Here is a 15,661-nt window from a genome sequence, read left to right on the forward strand (position 1 = left end):
TCTGCCCTAGAACAAGCCGCAATGGAAAAGAAATGAAGATTTCAAGGTACTTTCTTGGGCAAGAAGAGAGCAGGAAAAAGAAATCAGTAGGAGGGGTGAACATTGTGGTACAGTGGGTTAAGCCACCTCTTGGGGCACCTGCATCCGATACGAGGGTGCCTGCTTTAAGTCCTGGCTGCTCCACTTCCAATCCGGTTTCCTGCTAATGCACCTGGGAAACAGCAGTGATGTCTCAAGTACTTGGGTTCTTGCCACCCACGTGGGAGACTGGGATTGAAGCTCCTAGCTTTGACCTGACTCAACCCCAGCTGTTGCAGGCATTTGGGGAGGGAACCAATGGATGGATGATCTCCCTTCCTCCCTCCCTCCCCCCCTCTCTTTTTCTCTATCTTTCAAATAGATAAATAAACCTTTAAGAAGGAGAAAGGAAGGAAAGAAGGAAAGGAGAGAGAAAGAAAGAGGGGTCGGCACCATGGTTCACTTGGTTAATCCTCCTCCTGCGCCGGCATCCCATATGGGCACGAGGTTCTAGTCCCGGTTGCTCCTCTTCCAGTCAGCTCTCTGCTATAGCCCGGGAGGGCAGTGGAGGATGGCCCAAGTGCTTGGGTGCCTGCACCCGCATGGGAGACCAGGAAGAAGCACCTGGCTCCTGACTTCAGATTGGCGCAGCGCCGGCTGTAGCGGCCATTTGGGGGGTGAACCAATGGAAGGAAGACCTCTCTGTCTCTTTTTCTCTCACTGTCTGTAACTCTACCTGTCAAATAAATTAATTAAATCTTTAAAAAAAAGAGAGAGAAAGAGAAATCAGTAAGAATCAAGTTTGGAAGATCCACATAAAAGACTCCTCTCCTATAAAAATGGGATTGGTCCGGTGCCGCGGCTCAATAGGCTGATCCTCCACCTAGCGGCGCCGGCACACCAGGTTCTGTCCCGGTTGCTCCTCTTCCGGTCCAGCTCTCTGCTGTGGCCCGGGAAGGCAGTGGAGGATGGCCCAAGTGCTTGGGTCCTGCACCCCATGGGAGATCAGGAGAAGCACCTGGCTCCTGGCTCCTGCCATCGGATCAGTGTGGTGCGCTGGCCACGGCGGCCATTGGAGGGTGAACCAACCGCAAAAGGAAGACCTTTCTCTCTCTCTCTCTCTGTCTACTCTGCCTGTAAAAAAAAAAAAAAAAAGGGATTGGATACCTAGCAATGAGTTTATCCAGGTTATGGACAAAGTGAGTCATTGAAGCCTGTGGTGTGTCCCAGCCTTGTGTTCATCAGAAGCCCTGCCCAGCTCTAACGCCTCACGTATGCCAGAACCTCTCACGGTCTCCCCCGGTTGGTGTGGTTTCATCTTCATGCATCAGGGGCCTAGCCTTCAGGGAAAGAGGCTGTCTTACATTCCCTGGATTCGCACAAACTCCCTTGTGCACCGCATTGTCATTCAAGTTGATTTGCTAGTCATCTGCTGTGTATCAAGGCAGACAGAGCTGAATGAAGGCCCAGCTCTGCCCTCAAGGAGTTGTCGGTCTGGTGATGGTGTTGATGGTGGCAGAAGTAACCATCTGCAAGGTGGGATAAAGTCAGCGACACATTAGGGGTAGAAACCAAGAATCTGGGAGCCTAGGGATGGGCAGGATCATCTCCCAGCTGTAGGGAAATCGTCCCAGGAAAGTCTTAGTCCCACTGTCTCCACAGGCAGTGTGTGCCCTTTGATCCATGCTGGGATTATGAAGGTATCTGCCCTGGGGCGTCAGGAAAATGATGGTAGGCAAACACACAGCGGCTACACACAGATTTAGAAAGAAATCCAAGGCGATCTGGCTGGAGAAGAGGGAAATGAGCTTTGCTACACGCATATGTGAAAACCTCTCAGGCAAAGCTTTGTAATCATGCATTCTGCATGTCCTTCAATGGCAGGATCCATGGATTTCTCCGTTTTTCTTAGAAAATGCAGGGAATCTAACAGCGGGCTTTCCCGATCTGTTCTAAATACTAATCCTCGCACTGGTCACGGGCTGTGGTCGTGCTGTTAGTGTTTGACTCTGCCTCATGGTTTGCAAAACAGGAATTGGCTTTGCCGTGTCCCCATTTCATTCATTCAAAGCAGGGCAGGGACCTGCATTTTTAAGGAACTGCAGGTGGCTCCGAGGGGCTGAGTCCTGGGTTCCGGGAAGTTGGAGGGAATGTGGCAAACCACGAGGCCCGAAGAGGCAGGCAGGGCTTGGGTCACAGAGGAGAAGCTTCCACTGAATGCTGGAGGCAGCGCAGTGGTGTGAAGAGCACTGAACTGGAATGGATCTGAGCTTTCGCAAAATCACACTGGATGCTGCATGGTGGGATCGATTCCGAGAGGCAAGACAGGGGGGAAACACAGGGCTGGGACACTCTTACAGGTCATGGCGAGAAACATGCTGACCTTGGACGCAGAGTGGGAACTGGGAGAGATTGATGCGCTTAATTTCCAGGATGGACTAGAGCCGCTGACTGAATAGATGCAGATGAGGGCTGAGGCTCACAGGAAGGGCCCTTTCGCTGGGCAGAGAATGCAGCAGGGAGAGGGAGGGGTTGGAGACTGAGTCCTCTACCAGGACGTGCGCCTTGATCCACTGGCCACAGAGATGGGCAGAGCAGATGCCAGAAGAACTCAGGGGCAGGCTGCACACAGAAAGGGCTGCACCCAGGAGACCTCGGCTCTCCAGGAGACTCCAGGATGTTGTTCCTGCCGCCATAAAAGATGGGGCCACCCAGCTGTGAGGCCCATTACCCAGGCAAAGGAAGCTAAGCGTAGGCCAGACAAGGGTGTCGTTACCCGAGAACTCTCCCACAGGGCCACTCTTGTCAAAGGACAGAGGTGATGTTGATCCTGGGGAAACAGAGCCCCAGTGCCAGCAATGGGAAGGAAACCAGCGCAGCGGGGCCAGAGCCAGGGGGCTGGGCACACTAGGCGGCAGCAAGCAGAGCAGTCCAGGGCGGCGGTGGTAGTGGCAGTGGCAATGGCAGATGGTTGTCCAACCAGGCTCCTCTGCCAGACCAAGGCAGGGCTTCTGAGAGGCCATAAACATCTAAAACACATCTCAAGGCCCTCTGTGCTACAGGGTCCATGACATTGACTGCTGGATGCTTCCAGCCAGCACCACCTAGGAGATCATGGGTGGTCCCTCCAAGGTCAAGACCTTGACACCATGGCCTTTCTGGTCCTCCCCTCCCCATTAGTATTCTAACACCACAGGGCAACTTGAGGTACAACACACATTGTTGGTCAAATCGCCAAATAGTTTTTAAGCCTCACTAAGTGCCAGGCATTGTAGTTGCAGTTGGAGAAAAGCTGATAAGTAGTGTGAAACAATTCCATCTGTGTGACTCCAGGTGAGTCATTTCCCTTGGGAACACCGACTCACCACCTAGGACAAATCCCAGGCACCTGCAGTGCAACCATTCCAAGGCACCCTTACATTATTCACCAAGTATATGCAAATCAAGCACATATTATAAGCATGCTATTTTCCAATCCAAGTATAAGCACATGGTGGAGGGCTAGCTCCTGGTTTTGACACTGATACCAAAAGTCTTACAAATACATAAACACTAAGATATAATTACATATGCAATAAATCATCTCTGTTAAAATGAGCAAAATTTTAAGAAATAGAGAGTGTGTCGAGATTCATCACGTTATAACCATCATGTGCTAGGATTTGGTTCAAATCAACCACAAGACTTTGAATTTGGTTTAAAATCAACAGGACATGGTCAACATTTTTAAAGAGAAAATGACACAGACAATTCAATTGCATAGCTAGCTTAACTCATTGGGCAAGCCCCATATTCATGGGGGCCACTACTAGAAAAGTGACTGGACCGAGTCAGCAGTTTCCACTTCCTGTTTCTATTCTCCCCTGCTCATAGAAGCCAACTCTCAACAACTGAATCACAAGTGTGAAGGGGGTTGCCCCAAAAGTGAGGTCATGCAACTTGGGGTACCCACTGAGGGTTGGAGAGAAGGTGGCATCATCTGTAATGCAGACTTTTGAATAAAACAAGTGGTAGACTCCCTTCTTTGGAATCCACAGCAATATGGGAAGACATTTGGAAGTCAAAGGCCCAGTGAGACTGCCCTGGTCTTGCCTCTGCTTTGCCTCCCTCATGGCTCGCATCAGCCATCCTAAGGACAGGATGGAAGCCTGGGTTTTAGAAGAAGTAACTCCTCTACAGGCACCAGGGAGGGGCAGAATTCCAGCAGGGTCTTGCTTTGCTGGCATCTCATGCCCTCCACGCTCCCCAGTATCTAATAATCAACTCCAAATTTGGCCCCAACTTAGCATCATCATCCAAACGGATATCCATAATGCTCAGTAGCTCCACAGAGCTCCTCTCCCTTCCCTCTGACCCCACAGTCATCCACTGGACCCTCACCTCTCAGCCCAACCATGTATGTTCAAGTCCTGTGTAGTGTGCAAGACCCAGCCAAAGCCCAATGCCTTCCATGTGGTCTTCCCCAGTCTCTGGTGCAAGGCTTCCCTCCCCACCATGTGCTGAGCTTTCATTTCTTGTCTCAAAGGATTCCCAGCACTTTCTGTGGATTGTTGGGGTGACCTGCCTACAGACTGGGGACATCTAGAGGACCAAGCCATTAAAAAGAACTATATCTACCTCTCATTACAAAATGTGGTAGATGCTTATTAATGATAAAATCATAAAACAATAAGGAACAGAACTGTTTTTTAAACTCTCAATCTAGGGACAGGCACTGTGACGTAGCTGGTAAAGCTGCCACTTGCAGTGCCGGCATCCCTTATGGGCACCGGTTCTAGTCCCGGCTGCTCCTCTTCTGATCCAGCTCTCTGCTATGGCCTGGGAAAGCAGTAGAAGATGGCCCAAGTCCTTGGGCCCCTACACCCACGTGGGAGACCTGGAAGAAGCTCCTGGCTCCTTGCTTTGGATTGGCTCAGCTCCGGCCATTGCAGCCATCTGGGGAGTGAACCAGCAGATAGAAGACCTCTCTCTCTGTCTCTACCTCTCTGTAACTCTTTCAAATAAATAAAAAGGAAAAAAAAAACCTACTTCAAGTTTGGCATTATTCATGTCAGTATCATATAGGATCCTTAGACTTATTCAGAGAAATGAGACACCATGACTCCATTCTAGAAAAGACCATTGGGCAGAAACCTTAGCATATCTGCATTTAAATAAATAAGTAAATTTATTTAACAAAAAATTCTTTCGGGGTAGACATTTGGCCTAGCAGTTAGGAAGCCCACTTCCTATGTGGGAGGCCTGGGTTGGACTCCCAGCTCTGACTCCTGCTAATAATGCAGACCTGGGCGGCAGCAGTGATGGCTCCAACAGTTGGGTTCTTATCGCCCTTATGGGAGACCTGGATTGAGTTTCTGGGGCCTGGCTTGGCTCCAGTTGTTTTGGGTATCTGGGGAGTGAACTACCAGATGAGAGCTCACTCTTCCTCACAAATGAATACAAATTGTTTTTAAAATTTCTTTAAACAACTGACAGCATGTACTTCACAACTCATGCTTTTGTAAGTGTTTTATAACAAAGTTTGCTCATGCATCTGTGGGCTCTCCATGAAGTTGACAGTCTCACTTCAGCTACTCTGCTTTCCATCCAGCTCCCTGCCGATGCACCTGGGAAAGCAGCAGAAGATGGCCCAAGTGCTTGGGTTCCTGCCACCCCTGTGGGAGACCTGGATGGAGTTCTGAGTTCCTGGCATCAGCCTGGCACAGCCATTGCCATTTGGGAGGGAACCAGTGGATGGAATCTCTATCTCTTTGTCTGTCTGTCTCTGTCATTCTTCCTTTCAAATACACAGATGAATGAATAAATAAATCTTTAATAGTCTCACTAACTAAAAGGAGAAAAATCAGAAAAAAAAGTTAATCATCCACAGACCTATCACACAGATGTAAACGCCATTAATTCTTTAGGGCATTTCTTTCCAGTGCTTTTTATTTTTTTCACACCTAGGGTTGGTATGGAAAAGCATAGTTCGTATAAATACAGTCATTTGCTACATAATGAGGTTTTTGTCCATGATGAAATAGATGATGGTCCCACAGCCTACACCACTTGGTGACGTGGTGGCCCTTTTGGTGTGTGCCAACACATGCCAGGATGCCCACACCATGACAATTTGCCTACCAACACATTCTTAGACCCCTGGCCGGCACCATGGCTCACTAGGCTAATCCTCCGCCTTGCGGCGCCAGCACACCGGGTTCTAGTCCCGGTCAGGGCGCCGGATTATGTCCCGGTTGCCCCTCTTCCAGGCCAGCTCTCTGCTGTGGCCAGGGAAGTGCAGTGGAGGATGGCCCAAGTGCTTGGGCCCTGCACCCCATGGGAGACCAGGAGAAGCACCTGGCCGCGGCGGCCATTGGAGGGTGAACCAACGGCAAAGGAAGACCTTTCTCTCTGTCTTTCTCTCTCACTGTCTACTCTGCCTGTCAAAAAAAAAAAAAAAAAAAAGAAAGAAAAAAGAAAAGAACAGACCCCTGTCATTAAGCAATGCGTGACTGTACATGTGTGTATGTATTTGCACAATCCGTCTTGTACAATTTATCTTCCTTTTTTACCACTGGTTATGAGTGTACTTATGCCACTCATTCACTTTAAGGGCTTTAATAAATCAACCTTTCAGGCGATATAACACATTTGGCCTTACATTTCCTGATAGAGGAGAGTTTGGGTCTCTGTCTTTTAGCTCTAAATGAAGCTGACTCAGAAAGCTTTGTGTTTGAAGACGTCTCCATATTTGGGTTGTTTCCACCGAACTCTTTCCTAGAAATGCTTTCTCTAGGCCCATCTGCAAGCTTCTGACATGTTCACACCCACATCTCAAGTCTCCCTAGATCCTCAGCTAGTGCTTAACCAGGGTCCTAGTCACTCCGTGACTATTTGATGAATGGACAGGTGACTGAGAGTGACCTCAGCTTCCTCTTCCTCCAGCCAGGGACTCCGTCCTCAGGTCCCCCGCCTGGGGAGAGGGGAGCCAGTGTCACTCCCCAGCTACCCCTTCCATGCGGTTAGGTTGGCTGAGGCAGCCCGGAGTTTCAGTTCTGGGGGAAGGGACAGCGCGGGAGCGTTCGTTCCTAACCAATTGTTCGGAGAAGCGAGCAGCTAAGAATAGCCTTGGGTTGGCACATACCCCTTCTCGGGCTCACAGGGGAAACTGCCTCCCCAAGAAGCCAGAGCAAGTCATGAGTTGAGAGCTGAGACTTACAGCCCCAAGATGCTATTCTTGGATATCCTGAACCCCTGTGGTCGCCTGAGACCCTGAGTTGCGCAACTCCCAGCGTGACAACACTGCTATGCTTAAAAATTTCCCCTTCACCCCCAGATTCCATTTCCCCATCCGCAAGGACTGCCTATAAAGAGAAGGGGACATGGCTTCAGAGGCCAGAGGGACGCAGGCAGCCGCAAGTACCCCGAGCACTCTTTGTCCTGCTCACCCCCGAACTCACCTCGTCACCTGCTCGGCACCATGAAGGTCTCCGGGGTTGCCCTCGCCGTCCTCCTGTGCGCCATGGCTCTCAGCACCCAGGTCTTCTCCATACCACGTGAGTTCATCTGCTGGGGTGGGCGTCCCCCTCTCCGGCCACGCTCAGACCACATCAAACTCTTGTGGCCTCTAAGAGAGAAAAGAGAATTTTTTTTAGAAGGGATGCAAAACATCTTGGTATTTCGCTTCAAGACTTTGATTTTCTTCTTAGCTTGCCCTGTCCCCAGATCTGAGAGTTGGGGTGGGACTAGGAGAGTCACGGTCCCTAGCACAGAGCAGGAGAAAATGGGCTCCTGCAAGAGGCAGGAGCCCAGCGCAGAAGCCAGGTCTGGTGGCTTCCTGGTGCTATCGTTCATGCACCAGCCAGCCCTGGGTCTCCCCAGGAGCTCTGCCTGCCACTGTCCCATGACAGACCCCTCGGGCTTCTCTTCCTGAACCAAACTTCCAAGGAAAGATGGGATAAGAAAATAGATTGATTAGATATCTGAATGGCACAGAGAGGGGAGAATACAAAAATGAAGGTAAAGACAGGGACTTTTTATGCAAAATTGTCTTCCCCAGTGCCCTGGGCACCTAGCCCCAACCCTGAGCAAGGCTGCTGTCCTCACCCTGGCGGGGGCTGGGGGTCAGAGGTCAGCAAGCCGTGACTCAGCCTCACCCCCTCCCTTGCTCTGCAGTTGGTGCCGACACCCCGACCGCCTGCTGCTTCTCCTACATCTCCCGCCAGATCCCCTACAAATTCATAGCCGACTATTTTGAGACCAGCAGCCAGTGCTCCAAGCCAGGCGTCATGTAAGTGCCAATTCCCCTGCCCACCTCTGGGGAGGAAGGGAGTCTGCCCTGGGGCTGCCCCCAAGGCAAGAGCCAGGCCATGGGGCCATCCCGGAAAAGCCCAGCCTGTGGTGTGGCCTGACCTGGGAGGTAGGTGCAGAGTAAGGAGCAGGGGTGGGGTGGGGAGTGGGTGGCTGCCCCAGCCAGAGGGAAGGGATGGGATGGAGGAGGAAGCAGTGGCCTCTAGGGACCCCCCTGGGTTAGTAAGAGATGCTGTCTAGACAGAGAGAAGCAGAGGATCCCTGAGTGGCCCAGGACAGAGGGTGCGGGCCCAGCACCTGCCTGCCGGATTCCTCACCGTGTTATCCTCCATCTCTCTCCACAGTTTCCTAACCAAGAGAGGCCGGCAGGTGTGCGCTGACATCAGTGAGGCCTGGGTCCAGGGCTACATCAATGACCTGGAACTGAATTCCTAAGAGGCCGGAAGCTGCAAGGAACCCGGTGACCCTGGATGGCCCCGGAAACACCCCACAACCTCCACAGCTACCTCTCTTATGGGCTTGCGGCTGCCGAACAGTCATACTCTGGGACCCTCTTAATTTATATATGAATTTATTTATACTATTTAATTTTTGTAATTTATTTTTGTTGTCACGCTGTTTGTGACTGCTAGCTCCGCGTGATCCCAGGGCACTTTGGCCCCTCGTCTGCTCCCCTTGGCTCACACTGTGACAGACTACAGCTGAGCAGAGCCATCAGCTTGCTGTAGGCAGAGGAGGTGCTGAAGCCTCCAGCCTGACCAGCAGGTAGTGGAAGCTAATAAAGATGCTCATTGGAAAAGCAAACTGAAGTGGAGTTTGTTTTGTTTTTCTGGCAAATTACAATCACTGGTTAAGAAGAAAAAAAAAAAAAAGGAAGAAAGGAGGAAATTGGGAGACCTAGGGGGGTTAACCGCAGAGTCACTCCACTCCACGCCACAGGCACTGCTGCGGCATGTGGAAAACATGACTGTTTCATGAGTCAAATCATAGTGCACCTGCTCTAGGAAATTGATCACTCCAATGGAGCCCATTAAGCAGAGTGCTCTGTGGTGCACATGTATAATAAATCAAGCTTTCTCAATAACAAGTGCTAACATATTTTAGGCTCATAGGCTGAGTGCTTGCTACACATTGTCTATTTAATCCTAGCCAAGCAATAGTGTAGAAATGTAAAACAGGGTTCAGGAAGGTTCAGCAACTTAACAGGACTGCACAGCATGGAAAGGGTATGACTGAGCTCCCAGGTTAGACTTGTATCAACTATAGACCATGCTTTTATTTGTTTTTGTTTGTTTTTGACAGGCAGAGTTAGACAGAGAGAAAGGTCTTCCTTCCATTGGTTCACCCCTCAAATGGCTGCTGCGCTTATCCGAAGCCAGGAGCCAGGTGCTTCCTCCTGGTCTCCCATGCAGGTGCAGGGACCCAAGCACTTGGGCCATCCTCCACTGCACTTCCGGGCCACAGCAGAGAGCTGGACTGGAAGAAGAGCAACCAGGACAGAACCGGTGCCTCAACAGGGACTAGAACCCGGGGTGCCGGTGCTGCAGGTGGAGGATTAGCCTTGTGAGCTGTGGCACCAGCGTAGATCATGCTTTTAACCACTGACCAAGTTCTTTCCCAAAACTTGATCCACCTATCACCAAACCACAGGAAATGATTGATAACCCATTCATGTCAGAATCTTTAAGATTGAACTTGGGAATTGATTTAAATCTTTGTTTGAAAGAGAGACAGCCACACACACATAGAGAGAGCTCTTTGATTCCCCAAATGCCCACAACAGTCAGGCTTGGGCTCAGCCAAATTCAGAAGCCTGGAACTCAATCCTGGTCTCCTATGTGGGTGGCAAGGACCCAAGTACTTGAGCCATTATCTGCTGTCCTCCAGGGTATACATTAGCAGGAAGCTGGAATTGGTAGTGGAGCAGGGACTTGAACCCAGGCACTCTGATGGGGGATGCAGGTATCCTAAATGGTGGCTTAACCACTACAGCAAAAGCCCACCCTGGGAACTGATATATTGGCCAAGTCTACCAGGTGCATGTTAGTGGCTGAGATCAACTAGTCAATAGGATTCTCCACTCTTTTCTGTGTGGTAGCAGGTATATTTTACATTGTTTCTCTAGAATTCATGCTCCACAAAGTAAATGGCTAAGATTAGAGAAGGGAAATAAAACCAGCCTTATGTTGAGCAAGATTCTGTTTATAGATTTACTGTGAAAGGCTCAGTGATTTAGTAGATTGCCTGACTTACAGCTACAAGAAATGTACACTGAGCAAATATAGGAGAGATTCAAAAACCATGGGTGAAAATCACACACGCATTTATTTTTATAAAGGTATACTTCCTGTTGCCCTAACAATGACTACGACCCAACTCTGAGGCTAAAGAAACACATAGCTTCTCATGGTATCAAGGTGGCCACCAGAAAATGGGACTCCACACCCCAAGAGGGTAGCACCGGCCCTCACAGCCCCACCCACCCTCCTTCCTATCAGCAGAAGACCAGGGCAGGGGGGAAATGAGGGAGCACCTAGAACAATGTGTCCTCAGCAGAGGTCACTCATGTCGACAAAGGAAGAGGAGTCCTTTACAGCTAGAGGCACGCTGTGGCCAGCGCTGTGGCACAGTGATTTGGTTAAGTCACCACTAGCAAGGGTGGCATCCCATATGAGCACTATTCCACCTCCCATCTGGCTCTTTGCTGATGTACCTGGGAAAGCAGCAGAAAATGGCCCAAGTGCTTGGGCCTCCGCACTGGCATAGGAGACCCCTTTGGAAGAAGCTCCTGGCTTTAAACAGGCCCAGCTCCAGCTGTTGTAGCCATCTGGGAAGTGAACCAGTGGATGGAAGACCTCGCTCTCTGTCTCTCCCTCCCTCTGTACCTCTGCCTCTCAAATAAATAAATCTTTAAAAAAATAAAGTTGGAGAAACAAAGGGGTGGAAGACAGGGATGCCTCACGCTTGCTCCTTCCATTCCCCCTCTGTCCTCAGAACAGATTATGCGGGACTGAGAGAGAGAACCAGACAGGGAGAGATCTCCCATCCACTGGCCCACTCCCCAGATGCCCACTGAAGCCAAGAACGTGGAACTCCATCCAAGTCTCTCACATGGGTGGCAGAGACTCAGGTTTCTCAGCCACTGTCTGCTCCCTCCCATGCAGCACATTATCAGGGACTTGGATTGGAGGTGGAGGTGCCAGGACTCTAACAAGTTACTCCAGTGTGGGCCGTGGGTGCCTCAAGTGGTGACCTAACTGCTGTGCCAAACACCTGCCTCATTGGATTTTTAAAAACTTATCATTATAGCATAAGCATCCCCCATGTTGCCGCATTGCTTACAAAGGCAGCCTAACAGCCCTTTAGTGAAGATACTGCAATTTTCTTAGTCATTTGCATACTGTAGATGACTTACATTAGGTCCACTTTTCAAATGTTGGAAACTCAATGTTCTTGTGCATAAGCCCACCTCCCATTTCTGAATTTCTTTACATAGGAGACGGACATGGACTTTCTTCGTCAAGGGCTAAGAATGTTTTAGGGTTCTTTATGCATCTTAGCACCCGCATCAAACACATCTTTATGTCCTTTATTAAGTGCCTGCTACGGCTTGAATGTCCTCATCAAAACCAGTGTTCCATCGGGAGCTCTAAGAAGACAGAAGTGCAGTGGTTATGGGTGGGACAGTCAGGATGAGACCAGGTCATCAGGGTGGGGCCCACGTGGCTGAACATTGTAAGAACAGGGAGAGTGACCAGAACATACACGCTCCCTCTCTCTGCTATGTGATGCCCTGAGCCACCTCAAGGCTCGGTCAGCAAGAGGACCTTCAGCAGATGTGGACCAGGGCCAGGAGCCAAAATAAGCCTCTTTTCTTTCTAACTCACCCAGACCGCGGCACTGTCTGGGGCAAGACAGGGCACCCTGGGGCCCTGGGTGAGTGCCTCTCGGAGAAGCGGATGTCTGAGAGGCAGGGTGGAACTCTCATTGCTTCTGCAGGCCAGGGCTTGTCTACACAGCTCTGTCCACCTGGGTAGGTTGTAAGGTGGGGTGTCCTGCTTGAGACGGGTAGCATCACTGCATACACATTTGTGTGGCTAAGGCAGCTGTGGAATAACACGGAAGTTTCTGCTCCGTCAGGGGAAACTGTGACTACAGAGTTCTGGTGAGATGGAGCCAGCTACATGTGGTCCCGGGGTGACACCCATACCTCCCCTCCCCACGCTGTGGAAACCACTTCCCCGTACACAGCCCCGAGTCAAGTGAGCGCTGGAATTGTTCTTGCAAGTGCCCCCCCAAGTCTGTGGTTACCCAAGAGCCCCTCGCCTTGTAGCAAGTCAACAAGACACAACTGTGCTCACTAACTTCCTCTCCCAGCACCCCCAATTTCTATCTCCCAAGGATCACCCACGAAAGGAAGGGAAGACAGCTCGGACCCCAGGAGGAAGCTGGCAGCAGGGGCTGCCCAAGGCTGGCTTCATGCTGCCCCAACTCTTGCACCCTCCCTCTCTTCCTCTCCACCATGACTGCATTCCTGGGCCTCCTGCTGCTGCTGTTCTCCCAACTCCCTGGCTGGGGTCAGACCGCAGGGCCAGAGGTGACGGGACAGAGATGTCCAAGTGAATCAGCGGTTTCCAAAACGCCCTGTGCCCTCCGCTCCAGGACGCCAGTCTGTCAAGCCGACACCCGCACCCCCGTGTTCACTGCTGCACCATACACAGCTGCCACAAATTGGAAACACAGGTGTGCAGCACCTCATGGGGGGCTTTTCTTCTGAAAGAGCTTTTGGTTTCTACTCTTTATACTTTGAGGGCAGGGTTGTCCTGTTTGGGGGAATTGAAACTTGAATGGGTTTCCAACAAGAGGCAGAAGCCAGCTACATTGTTTCCCAGTGGTCAGGGGAGTAATAAACTAACCACATTTCCATATCCTAGGTGATTTACAGAGACGCTCTGTTGCTGGAAAGATCTCTCCTTGGACCGTTTTAAGTTCACCCAGCACAACTGGAACAGGAGGTAATTGTTCAATGAGCAGTAATTCCTGCAAAGGGAGGTAGAGAGCAAAGCTAAGATTAATGCAGAAAGAGTGGAGAGGGAAATGGGCGCGATGAGAAATACCTATTTCCTCCCAGTTCTCCTCAGCTCCGTCCTTGCTCCTCACTGGTGCTGCCTCTGTCTCCTTTGTTCTAACTTTATTCTTGGGCTCAGGAGCCGGCTCACTCAGCCCAGTGAAAAGTGACTCGGGCTCGGGCTGCCCCCTCGCTCAGAGTTGTCCCAGGTCCCCAGGCATCTGCTTTTTCTAGAGCCCCAGTGGGTACCTGGCAACATGGCAGATCACTTAGGAAGCCAACAGCCAGTGCCAGGGAAGGGCTGGTGGATGGGGGCCATCCCAGGGAGCCGGACAAGGTGCTTCCTGGCCTGGGGCTGCAGGGAGCAGAGGAGGAGCTGCCCAAGGTGGAGGACAAGGCGGTAGCAGCAGCAACTGTGGGGCAAGCTCCCCTAAGGCATTGCAGGAAGAACTAGGGATCTGACCCTTAGCTCCCTGAGGCACGGTGGGGGGAGGGGGCAGTATGAGACAAGGGTTCCAAGGTTGATTCCCTGCCCTTTTTTATAGGTCTTTCTTTTCACATTTTCCAAACTGAAGGGCCTGGTGGGTCTATGCCAATCCTGCCATGCCCCGGTGCCCAACACATCACTGATGTCAGAGTTGAATCCCTGAGTGACGCAGACGCACCAAGAAATCAGTTGTGGGCAGAATAGGGAGCAGGGACCAGAACCCCAGAGAAGTATCTTCTTCTCTGTATCTCCCTCTGTCGTGTCTGGGTTCCAGGAAACCACGCTCTGGGACTCTTCTTAACATCACATTACATTTATTCAGACTGCTTCATTTTTGTAACGTGGGAGAAGCTCCACGTGTTCCGAGTACTCCCTGACACTCACCGCCCTCTGCCCCTCACTGTGGTTGACGCCTGCTTAGTGTGAGTGGTTGTGTTAAACTTTGTGCTAGGGGCTGTTGATTCAAAACCATCCAAAAAACAACAGATATGTAGAGAATGTTATTCCTCACCCCCCTTTTTTTCTTTGAGTAAACCAGTCTTAAAATTTGAGTGGTTCTCTTATCTATCTTGTGATAAGGTTAGAGTCTCTGGTCTGAAAACTGGTGGTGGGGAAAGAATGACAAACCCAGAGAGGGCAAGTCAGCAAGAAATGACAATGGTGCTGCGGCTACATGCTCCTGGAGGCTAAAGACGGTATTTTATATGACCATGGTTACCTCAGAAACATTGTGCGTCTGGTGTAGATGTGGCTGCACCAGGTTTTGAAAAGCAATGACACAGTTTCTAGCAAATTTTAAAATATGTGTGCTCTTCTATCTAATTTGTTTATAGCAGTCTACTTTGTATGATTTGTAGTAATTTATTTGTAGGAATCTAAAGACTCAAAGGTACAAACACATGGATTTTTTTGCAGCTCTATTTGCAAAAAAAAATTAAATTCTTCAGGAGAAATAATTTCAAATATCATACTGTAGCCATCTAATAAGTATGAAAGCACTGAAAAGAATCAAATAGGTGTGCTGAAAGTACCTATGCTATGAATGTAAAGGCACAGAAAATATGCATTTCATATGTGTATCTGTAACCACCCAAATATCAATATGACCACATATTACAGAAGTGCATATAATAATATTTTGCTTTGGTAAAAGAGACTTCTATTTATATAAACCTAAGAAATACAATGTGATACACCCCAGCCTGTTAAATATAACTGCTTGTGGCAAATAGGACTTTTTATATCGTGGAGACCGCCACTTTGTGTGTTCTATCCTGTCCTTTGATTTTCATGTGAGTGTGTGACCTTTTAATTCAAAGGGAAGATTTTTAAAGTCGGGAGCTTACTCTAAGAATTGCCTGCGTCTTGGTTCGCTCAGCTTGTTGTCCCACGACCCACCCCTACCCCTGACGTGTGCTATTCATCTGGAATCAGCGACTCAGTGAGGGGACGAACCTTATCTAGACTATCTAGATTTTGGTCCAGCTCAGAGAACTGTAGGGATGTGCATGGATGTCACGTGATCCAGTGTTTCACGAGATCAAAACGACAAACCTCTCCTGTCTGGCTCCTAGGGACGCATCAACTCAGGGTTATCTGTCTTTCGCCAGCCACCAACCACCAACCACACACACAGCTGAACACAGGCCTCCTCCCATGCTCCATTTTACACACCTTCCCCTTCCTTCCCCATGCCTGATGCCATAAGAAAACACTCATGACCGGTGAGGGGGCATCGCCAGGAATGAGGACAGCAGCCATCTCTACCCTGGCTAAAGCCAGTCTCATTCCTTCTTCTA

At 50.0% G+C, this 15,661-nt stretch overlaps 2 protein-coding genes across 3 annotated transcripts in view; one reads left to right on the forward strand and one right to left on the reverse strand.

Annotated features, from left to right (window-relative positions):
- The window catches only part of CCL4 (chemokine (C-C motif) ligand 4), a 76,573-nt gene that overhangs the window by 2,484 nt on the left and 58,428 nt on the right, over positions 1-15,661 (reverse strand). Inside the window, exons 4-5 of one of the 2 annotated variants that reach the window (XM_070059922.1) lie at positions 13,224-13,347; positions 7,458-7,624 (exon numbers count right to left, since the gene is read on the reverse strand). The gene's annotated coding sequence lies outside the window, so the exon portion shown is untranslated. The remainder of the gene's footprint in view (positions 1-7,457; positions 7,625-13,223; positions 13,348-15,661) is intronic. The other variant, XM_008271095.4, reaches the window with a different exon arrangement.
- Positions 7,182-9,111, forward strand: LOC100348776 (C-C motif chemokine 3-like 1). Its single transcript, XM_002719246.5, has 3 exons — positions 7,182-7,553; positions 8,173-8,287; positions 8,652-9,111. Exons 1-3 carry the CDS (start codon positions 7,478-7,480, stop codon positions 8,740-8,742), a joined length of 282 nt encoding a protein of 93 aa, XP_002719292.1. The 5' UTR covers positions 7,182-7,477; the 3' UTR covers positions 8,743-9,111.

This window comes from Oryctolagus cuniculus, chromosome 17, assembly GCF_964237555.1.
Source record: "Oryctolagus cuniculus chromosome 17, mOryCun1.1, whole genome shotgun sequence".
Taxonomy (NCBI): Eukaryota; Metazoa; Chordata; class Mammalia; order Lagomorpha; family Leporidae; genus Oryctolagus; species Oryctolagus cuniculus.

What these genes read in the sequence shown, in the direction of transcription:
- LOC100348776 (XM_002719246.5), top strand. Translation starts at nt 7,478, where the DNA reads ATGAAGGTCTCCGGGGTTGCCCTCGCCGTCCTCCTGTGCGCCATGGCT. An exon ending in CCAGGTCTTCTCCATACCAC is followed by an intron (nt 7,554 to 8,172) that starts GTGAGTTCATCT and finishes CTTGCTCTGCAG; the next exon opens with TTGGTGCCGACACCCCGACC. An exon ending in TGCTCCAAGCCAGGCGTCAT is followed by an intron (nt 8,288 to 8,651) that starts GTAAGTGCCAAT and finishes CTCTCTCCACAG; the next exon opens with TTTCCTAACCAAGAGAGGCC.